The sequence below is a fragment of the Micromys minutus genome (genome assembly GCF_963924665.1).
Source record: "Micromys minutus genome assembly, chromosome: 12".
Taxonomy (NCBI): Eukaryota; Metazoa; Chordata; class Mammalia; order Rodentia; family Muridae; genus Micromys; species Micromys minutus.
In genome coordinates this window covers 26,290,618-26,306,552 of record NC_137981.1, presented here as the reverse complement: position 1 = coordinate 26,306,552, position 15,935 = coordinate 26,290,618, and the positions used below count along the sequence as shown (strand labels likewise).

At 37.2% G+C, this 15,935-nt stretch overlaps 1 protein-coding gene across 1 annotated transcript in view; it reads left to right on the top strand.

Moving 5' to 3' along the window:
* PTPN20 (protein tyrosine phosphatase non-receptor type 20) overlaps positions 1-15,935 on the top strand; it is a gene marked incomplete at both ends in the record, with an annotated part of 70,931 nt that overhangs the window by 31,070 nt on the left and 23,926 nt on the right. Inside the window, 4 exon segments of the mRNA XM_080926730.1 lie at positions 6,678-6,772; positions 9,485-9,582; positions 11,999-12,123; positions 12,126-12,131. Of these exon segments, the coding sequence (XP_080782856.1) occupies positions 6,678-6,772; positions 9,485-9,582; positions 11,999-12,123; positions 12,126-12,131 (324 nt within the window).

The following is a 15,935-nucleotide window of genomic DNA, read 5'->3' as shown; positions in this document are numbered from 1 at the left end:
AATCCTTTAATTCTATACATTATCACATCTCTCCTAAGAGAGAGGCCTTTGTATTTGGTCTGGAGGGTGATCTATGATAGCCGTATTTGGGATCTCAAATGAATGAGTTTATGAAGCATGTGGAAAGCAAAAGTACAAGAATAGCAAATAGCAAAGAGAAGAAGCAGGGAGACAGGCAAACAGCATCACATCAGTGCAGCATCAGTAGCAGAGGCAAGCAGCATCTCATCACTGCAGCATTGGCAGAGGCAGACATGGAAGCCTGAGTGAGAGAAAAACAAAGTAACTCTTTCAAATCAGATATACACAGTAGCCCACAGAAACGACACTGCTAGTAGAATGAAATCTCATAGGAAACGCCACAGGCTGAAAAAGTACTGTTTTATACAGTGTGGAGTAATTTAGGAATAGGGCATAGCCAGATCTCCACAGTGGTGACTGTATGGCTTCATTCTATTTCTGTCCTGCAGCTCAACATGGAACTAAATGTTCATCAACTCAATATTAGTTTTGTCTATTCACCCACTCTCCCTTTTGTTTTTCTACAGTATTATCTGTGACTCACTGCATTGGAGTTTGGCAGAAGCATCTCAGAAGAGGGTGTGCACTTTTGAATGAAATGATCAATGGTAACTTAATTGTCACTTTAAATATTGGTTATCTTTATAGAAAACTAAACAAAAATTTTGTTTTAAAAACATCCCAGTCATGCTGGAAACATTTTAAAAAGGCATACGTAAAACGTTGCTTGGATGCATTTTTAACTTTTGGTGATTATTGGGTATAGATTAATAAAGATTTCACCCTACTTATTTGTGATCTAGAGAGATCCAATATTTGTATATTTATGTAAAGAAAACAAATCATTGAATTTGAGTTTTTTTTTTTTTTTAACACATTTTTGGTGGGCTCTCAGGTATGAGGTATGGCATATCTAAACCCTGATGTTAAATAAGGAATTAGGTCTCTACTTACCAAGGAATATTTAGAATTTAAGTGACAAAATTCCAAGGGAAATTAATTTGGCTTTAATTAAAAATGAACCGTTGAACATATTTTTAACTATGTAGTTGGAAGGGTGGAGGATTGTCATTATCAGAGGATCTTAACACACAGCTCAGCATCTCGGCTCTGCCTCTGGGAGTGCTCCTCAGTGTTCCTCAGTGCTACTCAGTGCTACTCAGTGCTCCACAAGTGAGTCATTTGCCTCACTATCAGCTGGAAGTCTTCTGTTAGCTTCCTTCTATAAACAAAAATATTTTTTTCTTCTGTTTTAAAGTAGATTTTCCAAGAAATTAAAAATGCTACTCATGAATTTAAAATCACATCTAAGATCTTATTAAGCTTATTAATCACCGAAGGAACCAGAAGGATAGCAAAGGTCATTCTGAGACAGTTTGAAGATCTAGATTCTTAATTGGAATTTTGAACTAAGATTAGAGTAAGTGTGAGTTACACTTAAAGCACTGGCTAATGATGGAGGCAGCAGTAAATTCTGGTCTTTAGTGCTATCTTTTCTATCAGCAAATGTGTTCAATAAATCTAGAAGGCTTAATAGTAGACATCTGAACAGGTTATACTTTTTCCACATAAATAGTTGGAGTAGTTTGCCATTACAAGACACTGGAAAGATTCCATCAGTCTTATTTCAAATTGTAAGTCATTTTAAAATGCTTTATATTGAGACATTCACTTTAAATTCGTGTTAATTCATTTTTGGACAGCTAATAAAAAATATCTCCACATTTAAAATCCCAGAATTTGAGATGCTGAGGCAGGGGATTTACTTTAAGTTCAAGATTGCATATATGCATGTGTGAATGTGAGCACACATGTGTGTGAGTGTGTGTGTGTGTGTGTGTGTGTGTGTGTGTGTGTGTGTTACCAGTAGAAAGAATGAAACATGATCTTCTGGAGGCAATTATGGCAATGATTAGAAAATAAAAAGTATTCATGTGAGGACCTTTTATTAATTAAATGAACATGAATAGCTCAGTGATAGGCTTTGCAGCTAATTCTTTTTATTCTGATTTGAATAACATAGATAAGGCATTTAAAGAATTGAGTTCCCTTTCAAAGACAGTGACTGAATTATTAGTTAAAATGTGAAAATCTCAGTTGTCTAACAGAAAAACTGTGTTTGCTTCGTGTATTTGATTAGGAGCGCTCCAGTTGTATGCTGGCCCCTGGATACTAACCAGACCTGCCTGACTCCAGGCACTAAGGCTTAGTGTCTGCAGAAGCTTTTTGCCCATCTCATTCCGGCTATGGGGATAACATGTCTTCACCCAGGGAGGTTAGAAAAAAAAACGGTAAGTTCTCATGAGTCCTTCACCCAGAGGATCTTGGGTATAGGAGCAACTGGAGTTGTGGGACTGACTGCGGCTTTGTCAGCTAGCAGAGGCCAGCTCTCTGACTCTAGGAATGGGCATGTAGAAAGCCTTCATGTGCACAGCACTAAGGAGTACATTCACGTCCCACTCGATCCCTTTCAAATGACATTATTTTTGCTTATCATAAACCAAGTTTATTATATAGAATTTTTGAAAACCACACTGCCCTGAAAAACCACAAAGACGATAATGAAACCACTGACTTTCTCATCAAGCTGTTATTTTTTTTAGATATGAGCTCAGGATATCCACATTTCTCAGGGCTTCGTTTATGATACAATGTCGCCTTTCTCCGTTGGCCCGTGCTGTCATTCTCTAGCCCCAGTCAGTAGCTTACGATCATCCTTTTGTCCTCCTCCCTGTCCTTCTCCCCACCCCCACCCCCCCTCGTCTAGTTGTCTAGTTTTTATGAGGAAGGATCTTCAGTTTAGCTTCAGTCAGCCTCAAACCCCCTCTGCAATGGTCTGGAACTGTAAGTTCTCCTGCCTCAGCCTCCCTCGCGCTGGGATTATGTACTTGTGGCACCCACCAGCTTTGGCCATTGCTTTTAGAATTCCTGCCTTTATTCTTTCTGGATCCAACTTTTATTTCTTTTTCTACAGTCTCTGTCCACACTATTCTTCGATTCTTCGTAGGGGATCCCACCCTAGCCTTGCTATACATTGTGAGTTAAGCACTACAATTCAGCTAATGAACGTATCCAGTACTTTATATAACCAGTGTCTAGTTTTGTTGTGTAGCAGGAATGGTTAAGAATGGTTAAGTAAGGTAGCACCTCTCCAGTTACAGTGACAGTATGACTAACTAGAAATAGTGCAGTGCATTCAACCTTCAGGATATGTTTGTTTATGTGAGTAAGACTTTGTATCCTTCCACCAACACCCCTCTTCCCTCTGCTTCTGTGCATGTGATTTTGTATTCCATTTATAGTTGAGATAATGCAGTTTTGTTTTCTGAGCTGGCTTATTTTACTTAACATAATGTCCTCTAGGTTCATCCATGTTGTTATAAATGGCAGAATTTCCTTCTTTTTATGATGACTATTACATGATATTTATGTTTACAGTATTTTATTTCTCCATTTTTTTTTTTTAACAGGCAGGTTAGTTCCACATCTTGGCTGCTGAGAGTCATAGTGCAGGGATCAGGGGAAGCACGTGTTCTTTTGAGATATTCAGTTCACTCTTTTTGAGTACAACATACCTAGCAGTGGGGTTTATGGACTTTCTGGTGGTTCTGAGTTTTGCATGGAAACAGCAGACTGCTTCGATGACAGGCGTTCTGCAACCTTACAGACAACACTGTAGAATGAAGGCCTTTTAGCATTCCAGCCAGCACTTGCTCTCTTCCGCCTTTTTGGTAGTAGTAGTCTTTAACTGGTGTGTGACCACACTCATACTTTTGACTTGGATTTTCCTACTGACCATTGACACTGAACCTTCACATTCATCTGGCCAACATTTGTATTTCTTCTTTGCATACATGTTTAGCCCTTGACCCATTTTAGAATCAGGTTGTCTTCCTTCCTTTTGAGTTGTCTGAATTCCTTACGTACTTTGGATATTAGCCCTTATCAGAGATGGTTTAAATATCTTCTCCTTCTCTAGGTTTCCTCTCTCTCTGTTGTTTCTTTTGCTTTGCAGTTACTTTAATTTGATGCTTGTTTATTTTTGCCTCTGTTACTTTTACTTTTGGTGTCATATTAGAAATTCATTACTCAAACCAGTTCCAAGAATTTTTCACTCTAGTTGTTGGTAGTTTTGGTCTTTAATTTTAAGATAATATAAATTTATACTATAATTTTTGACAATTTGTTTTTAGTTTGGGTTAGGGATATAGTGTTATTTTTCTGAATGTGGATTCTGGTTTCTCTAATATCACTTATGAAAGTGATTAGGCTTTTAAAAATGTTGATTATTAATTGTTTCAGAATTTCATTCAGGAGCACTATATATTATTTCCACCCCTATCTTTCCCAATTTGAGCTCTTCTTGCATCTGCTTTCCCTCTAAAGTTCATGATATCTTGCATGTGCACACGAGCACTCGAGCACACACACACACACACACACACACACATACACACACACGTCTCAGTTAAGGCTGTGATAAAGCACCATGAGCATTTTTCTTAGTTACTAGTGCTGTGATAAAATACTGATCAAATCAACTTGGGGAGGAAAGGGTTTATTCAGCTTACATTTTCACATCACAGTTTATCATCAAAAGAAGTCAGAAACTCATGCAGGGCAGAAACCTGGAGGTAGGAGCTGATGCAGAGGCCATGAAGGGGTGCTGCTTATTGGCTCCTCATGGCTTGCTCATCCTGCTTTTTTTTTTTTTATAGAACCCAGGACCACCAGCCCAGGGCTAGCATTACCCACATAAATCATTAATCAAAAAATTCCCTAAAGACGTGCCTGCAAACCAACCTAGTGGTCATTTTTTTTTCCAGTTGGTGTTCTTCCCATATAATTCTCCCTTGTTTCAGGTTGACCAAAAGTCTTTTAGTACATACCCAACCAACCAACCTACTGAGCTCATTTAGTCTTGTTTTTATGTTCATATATTTAGGGATGACCACTTGGGATTAGGTAATCTGTCAGAGAGCTCATCCCTGGAGAAGACTGATTTTTCTCTGAGGAGCTATGTTGTTCTTCTTCTAAGGTTGAGACCGTTGTGATGCCTGTTTCATTTAGGCATAGATGTTGAGATTTCATGGATGCAACTATACTGACTTGGCTTTCATGTCAAAGATACCATCTAGCACCCTCTATCCTGATTATCCGGCTCTTGCAATTCCTCTCCCTCTTCATAATGTTTTCTGAGCCTTAGGTGTGTGGTTGTATTGTACCAACTGGAGCTCAGCAACCTGAGCTCACTTATTCTCAGCATGATGACCAAATGACCAAATGTTGATCTCCATAAGTAGCCTTTATCTGCTGCAAAAAGTCTTCTTTGGTGAGGGGTGAGAGCTACACTTAATTGTGGGCATAGGATTCATATTCAGAAGTTAAAAATTGTATTAGTTTAGGTAAATGGCAGTAGTAGCTTCTCGTAGGGTTTTTGGCCTCTGTATCCATGAGTGGAGGCTAGGTGCACAGTGCCAGGCATGAGAAACTACCTTTTCTTTATTGTTTATTCTTGGCCCCCTTGAGAAAAATCAGTTGTCAGTCAAAGTGTGGGTTTATTTCTGTGCTGTCTATTTTGTTCTCTTAGCCCATGTGTACATTTTATGCTGGCAGCATACTATTGTCATCATCATAGCTATAGCTTTGTAAAGTTCCTTGAAATGAGGAAGAATGATGGATTTAGCTTTTTCTTTTTGCTTAAGACTGCTTGGCTTTTTTTTCAGGATCCTCTGTATTTATTTCGTTAGAGGTACAAGCTAGGCTCTGCGAGGGTGGTCATTTCCTGACTTTGCAGCTCCAACTCTAGAGGTCCTTCAGGTCCCCTTTATACACAGACAGACCAGGTGGTCGCTTCCTTTCTCTTTGTTATTTACTTAGCACATGAATTATTCTCAGATTTCCCCTTTTAGTATAGACATGCTATGGACTACATATTGAAAATTATAGCTTTTATTATAAATACACAGGATTGGGTAGCTTGACATAAAGTGTCTGGGTGTTTTTTTTTTTTTTTTTTCTATTGCTGTATCATTTTCCAGAAAAGGTATAAGCACTTTACCAGCAGTATGCTCTTAAACTGTAAAACCCACCAGTAGTTGTCATGGCAAAAAAGAAATGTTACTAATTTGATGTAAAATTGCTGCTCTGAGTTTCTTTTTGTTTTTATTTCTCAGATGTTTAGGATTATTTTTGTATTTGTTTTGGCTCAGTCTTTTTTGGGATATTATCTCTCTAGTGTGTATCCCTGACTGTTCTGGAACTCACTGTGTAGAACAGGCTAGCCAAACTCACAGATATCTTTCTGCTTCATGGACTCTGAAATACAGAGTAACTTTATTTTATAGCTCTCAATGTGTAGATTCTATAGGTTGTTTATACTTAAAATTTCCTTAAAGAATATTTTGTTAAATAATTTATCAATTAAGAAAAAAGGGAATTGCTGAGAGATCAGCTTCATAAGTATAATATTAGAAAACAAAATACTCTTTGGTGCTGGCTTTTCAAAGCAGGGGGAAGAAATTAATATATGACATAAACATAGGACGATTTGGAAAGTAGGTGAGTTTCTCTTCCATAGCTTGACTTTTCTCACCAGGTCTTCAACTTCTGTTAGTGCTTTTCAGGTGATTAAATCTTTGTTTCTTTTTGTTTAGGAAGAGCGAAGAATGAAGATGAGGATGAGCCAGATGACCTGAATCTCCGGAAGTCTTTGCCTTCATCAAGTCAGAAAACGACACCTACAAAACCGGTAAAACAAAAGGGGGTGGGCTGTCTGCTAACTGCTGATGGTAGTTCTTAGACCATTGACTCAGCTCTTTTAGGAATAAGTATATATTTACTTTTTCTTACCACAATTACTTCTTATTTAAAAAGAATACTTCTGATATTAAAAATGACCAAAATAGAAATTGAAAAGATTGGAGGGTTTTGTTTTTGCCAATCTAAAGGAAACATCTTTCATTGCTACTCTAGAAATTTTACTTGTTTTGACATTCATGCCATTTTGTGTTACTAACAGGTACAAAATAAAATTTCATGAAGTATGAAGAACTCTTAGATATATTGAAGATTTTTTTTTATACCATATGGTACAATGTTTTCAAATTATGGAAAGGCAAGCTTGTAAGTAATCCTTAGCATACACATTTTTTAGAAGCGACACAGGGATACAGTCAAGATGGGAAGTACATATTTAAGCTTATAGGTGCTTTGCACAGGGTGTTGAAGGAGAGCTGAGGCTTGTGTTTCTCTTCTAACCCTCCTCTCTCAGCTGGGATCACATGTGTGTAACATGCCCAGTTGCATTTTCTTTTTCTCTTCTCCAGTCCATTGGAGCTTGGGGACTTAGCTGCTGCTGCTGCACTCACTTCCATCTCCTAGAAGGTACAGCAAGAAAAGTGCTGCTTTAACGAATGATGAAGCTTGGTTGTAGTCTCTTGCAGTCTTGTCTGCCTTTTTGTTATATGTGTGGTAGACATGTCAAGGCTATCACCACATCTGGCTTGGAATCTTTAGCTTAGGGTCATGTTTGACTGTTAGTCCACAGAATAAGTTTTTCTTCTTCAATAAAGATTATTTGAAGACGAGCAACTTCACAGAATGTCTCAAGGAACTTCCTTTTTATTAGCACATATTCATTATAGAGAGTAATGGGTTTCATTATGACATTTTTATGCATTCATATAATGTGTTTTGATCATATTCTAGCCCTAGGTCTAAGTTGGAAGCTTAGCTGGATGTGATCTTTCTGATGCATCTTTCTCATTTTTTTTTAGTGCAGATTGGGTATCTCCTAAACAACATTTATCTCCTTAGCAATTACATTCTTTTTTCTACTCAATGCCTTGGGGCAGCATTATGTTTATTGGTGCTTCTTTTCCCTCTCTAAACTGTACATTTGTATTTTTCTCTGCCCTACTTGCTTCTTTTCTTTATAGACATATAAAAAAGTAGTCACAAATAACCATTCCACAGGTTCATTTTTATGCAGACTTGAAATTTTCCTGGGCAAATAGATCAGTCCTTTACTTTTTAGTTTCATCTTAGGTAAGGTCTCAGGGACATGGGAAGAAGACTGCTAGATTCTTTGTCCAGATATCATAGGAATGTCCTTTAGCCCAATTGCTCATATAGTTTGTTACTCTCTGAAACCTCTTGAGCTGGGTCTTTACCCTCTGCGTTACTCTCAGCACTGCTATATTTCAGGTTCCTAATAAAACAGCCCGTTAATCTCTGTTTACAGAGTTGAACTGTTCTTCTAGTCCAAAGTTTCAAAGTTGTCCATATTCTTCCAAAACCCAACAAGGCCAGGTTCTTCAAAGAAACATCCCACTACTGTATAAGTTAAACTTTTGTTGCTGTGATAAAATATTACAGTCAAATGCAACTTAGGGAATTAATTTTGGAGTATGGTTCCAAGATGGATATATGTCCATAATTGTGGTAAAGGCAGCAGTAATAGGCAGTCAAGAGATCGATATCAACTGCACACATAGGAAACAAATAGGAAGTGGTATGAGGTCATACTCTCAAAAGTCCACTACAATTGATGTACTTCCTCCAGCAAAGATCCAAGTCCCAAAAGTTCTCAAATAGCAACATTAAATGGGTACCAAGTGTTCAGGTACATGAGCACCTATAGGGGCATTTCTCATTCAAGCCACCATACTAGTAACAATTTAACTACTTATAGATCCTCATGGAATGGTAAGACCTTGTGAAACTCATTTCCCTAGTTCAGGTTAACTTCTTAAACTCCTCATGGAAGAGTGAGCCTTGTTGTAACCCCCTCCCCTCATGACCGGATACTGAGTGTCCAGTCTTGTGCAAGTTGTCGTTTGAAAGAACAACAGCTGTTCTTAAGCCCTTACCAGCCGATAGAATAATTTGCCTCTTTAAAAATGGAATTGAAGTGTGATTTGAAAAGTGTCCTTATGTGATTTTTATCCCTCTGATGAATTAAATTCAGTGTTGTCTCCCAGTTAGCCAGGTGCAGTACAGAATGTTGTGAGTAACTGAAAGAAGAGCAACCATTTTCCCTTAGGCAGTGCAAGAGTTCATGTTGAAGACACAATTAGAATTACTGAACTTGGATTGTGAAAGTACTGAAATAAAGATAAATCTAGTGCTACGAACTACTTTATACTCACACTAAATAGAGTGTCATAAGCACTCACAGAAATTTCTTTTTAGCTTGTAGTAATAACCAACATTTCCAAATAAAGCGTTTTTTATTGGTTTTAGATAACTTGATTATGTTAAGTGTAGTATTTGTATTTACATAGAACTCTGTACTCTATTTTGGAAAATTGAGAAATAGTTGCTAAATCAATGTACATTTCAAGCGTCTTTATCATAAAAATCTTATTACTCATAAGATTTACTGTACCAATCATATTTTTAAACTATAATTTCCTAAAGTTTTGCCTATAATAATTTGTTTACTTTCTTATGCCTATAGATTTTTGGGAATAAAGTGAATTCAGAGAATGTAAACTCCTCCCACCATCTGTCATTCTCAAATAAGTATGAGCTTGTTTTTCGAGAGCCTTTAGAGAGGTAAGCACAAGGTATTACCCAGTGAGCTCTCTGTCTGTCCTCTGCTTGCTCTTCATACCTGGCGTCTAAATGGAGATGTGTTTAATGACCCTTAATGTCTGATGGTTTTTTCATGATGCAATTCTTTCTAAACCTGATTTATCTTTTTTAGGATAGGATATTAACAAGAAAAATAACTTCTCAAAAGATTATCTTTATTATTTCAGTAGATACAAAGCTGCTTTGTAAATGTGTGTGGCGCTCTGCGAGGAGACAGTGTTTTGGAAGTAGCATAAAGCATAGTGTGCATTGAGATTCCTTAAACGGTTGATCTGTTTTTGGAAAGAAAAATTTGTTTTTAATTAATGATACTAATAGAATGATTCATTCTTAGTACTGTGTCTGAGAAAAAAGAATCAGAGAAAGTAAATCTTTATTTTAAAACAAAAGTTTTCTTATGAAATGTTTATTTTTAGGTATTATATAGTAAATCAAAACCTGTTGGATTAAACTGTTTCCAGGGAGATTTACCAATAACATTGGCTATAATCACTAGAACACTACTCTAAAATAATTACATGTGTGTGTCTGTGTAAAGTGTATGTGTATCACATTCACAAGTCCCATTATATTTTGTCCCATTAAAGGAACAAAAATAGAATGGTGATTCCAAGGTGTTTTGATACCCTACTGTCTGGAGCGCTCTATATATACCTTTGCCACTCAGATCGTTGCTTAATTAGGCAAACAGACATAAAAAGACAAATGGTTTCACAGCAAATATTGTATCATTAAAACACAAAGACTGTGCTATAGGAAGTTTATAACTATTTACAGAAAGAAGTTTTTCACAAATTTTAAAAAGATTTACTTAAGTTTTAATTATGTGTGTCTGTGCATGTATACTTGTATATCTGTGCATGTGTGTGCAGGTGCCCATGAAGACCATAGGGTGTCAGATCCTCTGAAGTTGCAATTGAAGGTGGTTGTGGGTGCTAAGAAGTAAACATAGGTCCTCTACAAGAGCACTATGCACTTTTAACTGCTGAGTCATCTCTCCAGCCCCTCACAAGCCTTTTTGAAAAAGAGATAATTCTGGATTTAGAATTTAAATAAATAAAAACCTAGCAGATAAAAAGAGGGGAGAAAATTTCAGAAAAGAGAGATGTTTTGGAAAAGTAGGGGCCTGTGAAGTTATCTTACTAATGGCAAGAGTGTCTGTCAAGAATGAAATGATGCATTTAAGTTGGGATGACAGAAAGCTGGAGAAGAAAAGAATAAAAACTAAAGATATAGTGTGGGCTGGAGTGAAGGAACTCAGGATGTGCGGATCTAAGCCTATATATTTATTGTCTATTAAAATTAAAATGAAGTAAGTTAGATTTCCAGGTTCTTTCCTCTGACAGTCTGCCTGTCCTCTATCCTCTTTCTGCCAGCCCCTACCTTGAAAGTTACTGAAGGAATAATGAGGGTGGTTTAGAATTGTAGGAAAAGCACATCAATAATACATTTACAGTGGCTCCAAAAAATGAAGAGGAAATTGTAAATAAATAAAATAAGATAAAAATTCCTACAGAACCAAAGAAAAGGGCATGGTAAAGCATAAAGTGCGATTAGAAGATCAGTAGAAAGGATGGTGAAAAGAAGCAGCCGCAACATTGTTTGTGTGCAATGAAGTGTCCTTTCCTTATGGTCTTGCAAGCATAGTACAGTTTTGAAAAAAGTTTTCTAGATATTGAAAATTAAGTTCAGACATCAAAGGAGGAAGATTTTCTCAGTGAGATTGCAAATGCAAGTGCAGGACCACGTACATAGACTAAGTCAACTCAGTAGTGAGAAGTTGTAGAGGGAACAGGAAGTGAGTATAGTGAGCTTTAAAAACTTGTTAACAGTTGTTAGCTCAACAGATGGAGAACTGAATGAGTCTTCAGGATGAGAGAAAATGTAGACAGTGGGTTATCGAAGAACAGACAGATACAGAGGGATGAGGAAAGTTGATAATCTGTTTTCAAGAGGAAATTCTGGTTTGTGCCTTCTAGGAGTAGGGACTGCTTTTCTGGAAGGAAAGTAACTCCATATGGATTACATGAGGGGGGTGGATGGTGGGAGTTATTCAAGGACAGAACAGTGGCTTTGAAACTAGTCTACAGAGTCCCAGCTGTGCCATTACTTATTGTTGCCCAGCTAAGGAGCATGGAGGATGGATAGGTGGAGTGGTTACAGGTTTTCAAGCCCAGTGTAGAGGGATATGCAGTGTGACCAGATGTTAAGTGTAGAGTTACCCCAGGAGGAAGCAGTCCACAGGTGATGAGAGCAGCCATTCTTGGCTGGAATGAAATGAAGGTGGTTATCTGCTGAGTAATTAAGTTATGAGAGAGTCTTCTCTAAATGTATGAGTTACATATTTTTCTAAATCTCATGGATATTTTTCTTCTAGTGACAGTGATGAGACAATGTGGGATGTCAATGACCTGTCCCACAGAAACAGGTGGAGCAATGTGGATACGGAGTCTGCAGGGCCATCAAAGACTGTCTCTTCAGTGCTTTCTGGTACTAGTAAGCTCTCAAATGTATGCACAAAGATATTTTTAATAAGAAATGAAAGAAAGAGATATGAAAAAATTTAAATGTGAAAATAAAATTTTAAGGTTTTACATACACTTTTTTCTTTATATTAACTTTTTATTTTCAATTAATTTTTTGAAGTTAATATTTAAAATAATGGATTTCATTAAGGCACTTTCGTAATGTTTTTACATTATTCTCTCTGTTGCTGGTTTTTTCAACCCCAGTAAGCCCATATAAAAACACACAATCCAGTTATTCTAATTATAAGCTATAAGCCTAGATTGGGCAGATATAACACTATACTAATTTATTCTCCATTTATAAGACCCCCAGTTACTTGTGGTTCCCTCATCTCTTTTTTGGCTCTCTCTACTTCAGGTCTCCTTCTTGTACTCTTCTGCCTCTCTACCTGCACCCACTCTCAAGCCTCCAGTCCTACCCTTCCCCCTCCACTGTCCGATCACAGGCTCTAGCCTTTACTGACCCGTTAGAATGGGGAGAAGGTTCACAGAGATCACCTGGGTACATGTCGGACTGCTTGTAGGGAACATCCCCTTTGAAGGAAGCAGAACTAACATCAGAATATAAAAAGCAGTGGGCCAACCCACAACACCTCCCTATTGTTCTCACCCCTTCCCTTGAACCCCCTTTGCTGGTCCCCCTGCCTCCTTCACCAATAGTCCTGGTTCTGCTTTCAGGCCCTATCTATTCTGTTACCTCATCTGCCTCTCAGGATCTCTTCTTTCCCATTTCTGTTTCATGACCTATACATACATACTTTAAAATCAAATACACTAGCCCTTCATACTTATGAGATCAATTCCCACCCTTCAATCCATTTTATTCCCTCCTCTCCATAGGTCTTTGGCAGTTCTGCTGTGAGAGGTTTCTTGTCCCCACTCAGTGACAGGAGATTTGTAACAGTGTTGGCCCATTGGAACGGTGGGCCCAGCACTGTTTCTTTCCCACTCACTTGGAGTACAGTCTTAGTTGGACGCTCTTTTCCTAACTGCAGCTGGTCCTCAGTTTCCTACAATAATTTGCTGTAATTCTGTCTACTGTTAAGACTTTGGTTTTGTGGGGAGCTAGATCGTCTTCGGGCATTATGCATTTTCCGTAGTGGTAATAGCCCCCCTCTTCCAAGCCTGTATTACTTGGGAAATGATCCTTTCCATTCCCTCGTGTCCTCCCAGGTCTTCTAACGAGTACCTGTTAGATATCTGGGACACTGAGTCCAACTGTGTTCTTGACTACTTAGGATTCGGTATTGTCACACTGACTCATATCATAGCTGTCAATGCACTGCAAGTGTCCACGTGTTCTTTGCCATGTGTGCAGTTCTTGGCTTCTCTCTTTTCCACTAGCTACTATAAGTGTGATAGTGTTCCAATTCCTGACACTCATTAGAGGACCCAGTCTTAGATTTCAGAAACTTTGGTTGCTCTGCTCTCAGCTGTCTGATAGTTCAGCAAAAGAATAATTTAGTGGGATTAGCAACTTGTATATATAAGGACATGAGTAATATTAACAATAGCTTTCTATATCTTAAGAAAAGGTAGAACTTTTAATATAAGTATGTCTGCAAAATATGAATACAATCCTTTGTAATAATTGTTTTCAAAACAAGTAGCTTTGCATATCACAGATTTTTTTTTAGCCTTTAAAAATAGTAAATACCCATTGTATGACTGTACCATAATCTATATTATTGATTTTCTGTTAGGTATATAGATGCTTTGACAAATATTATTGGGGATGAGGTTTTAGGAATAATACTTTTAGATTGAGTTTGTAAAAAAAATGGTGTTACTCAGATTTATACTACTGTAACAGCAGTACAAGCTTAACAAAAACTTAGTCTAGTGCCTAACAAGCACATGATATCCAGAATAAAAATAAGGTATCCAGAAGTTTTAAAAGGAAAGGGTGATATTGAGAGCCATAGAAAAACACACACTTACACCCTGTATATCTGGGGCTGTTCTTATCAGTTCTGCCAGCATTCAGACACAATGACCTTTTTTGCTTTATTATGAGCTTTGAAGGACAGCTCAAGTTTTTGGGGCATGACATTTGTTTCTTTTAACCAAGGACTTTCATGGCTGATTCTCAACATGCTAAGGAATACTTGAAAAAAAATATCTTATTTATAAGTACATGTCTTCTCAGTTTCAGTATAGGACAAAGATTAGACACTTCCAAGAGTTGGCTCCTAGAGGCCTTAATAACAAAAAATTAATGTCCTCAAAATGCGAAGAATTAGATGTCAACAAGTAAAGAACAACCAATAGAAAAATGGGCTAAAGACATTAACAGGCACATTATAGAAGAGAAGTACGAAAAAGTATTTTAATCTAATTGTAAATCAGGAAAATACAAATTCAATAACAATGAGATAATTGTATAAACTGTAATGAACAGTGTAAACTAATTATTTTAAAATACCAAATGTGTTAAGAGTCCGTCTTTATAAGCATGTGTCATGGCTGAAATAATTTTCAATTGTACACATTTATAATCTTTGCCCAGAAAAGAAAATAATTCTATCTTTTGCTTGAATGTTTTTGATCTTCTCTAGCTTACATTTCCTTTACTACCTTATAAAGGAGAAAGATTATTTTTCATCATATATTCATATTGAAAGAAAAAGTTTCATTCCAATTATACTTATTCAAGCTGCATATGCCCTCAATAATGACTTTTTCTTTTCTCTTTCATATCTGCAAGCGCCTCATTTGATTGTGGCATGTGTGTGCTTGTGTAGTTGTACCCAATTAAATACTTAAATTGATCTGTCAGTGGTGGTGCATTCCTTGCTACCTGCCCCAGTGTCCTGGGCTCCCAGATGAACTACACACACACACGCACGCACGCACGCACGCACGCACGCACGCACTTGCATACACCATCTTACAGACCAAACATCTGACAGACCTTATGTGAAACAGGAATTATGAATGACTAGCTCATCCTGTCTTTGCAGAACTAAGTTGTCAACTATCCCACATCATGTGTCCTTTTCTGGATAGCAATTTTGTCTGCAGATGAATTAGGGAAATTCTTGCCCAGTGGCTACCTTGCCACAATTGTAGCAACTCCATATGAAGGTTATGATGCTCAATATCTTCTTTGAAGTGGGATGGAGGTACTATCAGGAGCAGACATGTCTTTTAGTCAAAATATCTATTGATAATGAAATGATTTTAAATGTCACATTTTATGACTTTTTAATGCTTTTGAAGACTATGTATATATAGTATATCTGAACTGTTAAACCTTGACTACTCTTAGCTATTTCTATTTGAATAATATTGAAAACACTTTATTATAATTAACTCAGAATCTAATATTACCATGAGTTTACTCTCTGACCCTTAACTTGCATTGCTTAATCATCCTAAATAGTTTGTAATAACAGCTATAGAAGGACTGGGTCTAAGTTTTGTATTTTTAAGTGAATTACATAGGCACAATTATGTCTATTTGGTCTGATAAAATGATTGCAGCATTCATTCTGTAATATACAAGCAATTAGCATTTCTGCTTAAATTGGATGGCTATGGTTTTCTTTTGCCTTTAGTTGTCTTAGTCATTCCTTAGAGGGTCCCTGGCTTTCAGCCATACCCCTCCTTATCCTCATTGGGTAGAGGCATTCCCATTTCCCCTTGATAAGGAGAATCTGTCACACCAGACAATATAATAATTTTCATTCACCCATTGGTGGTGTGTGAGCAGACAGAGAGCCAGGTGACATTGTCACCTTTACTTCAATAATCATTATTTACCCCCAATAGACTTATTTCTCA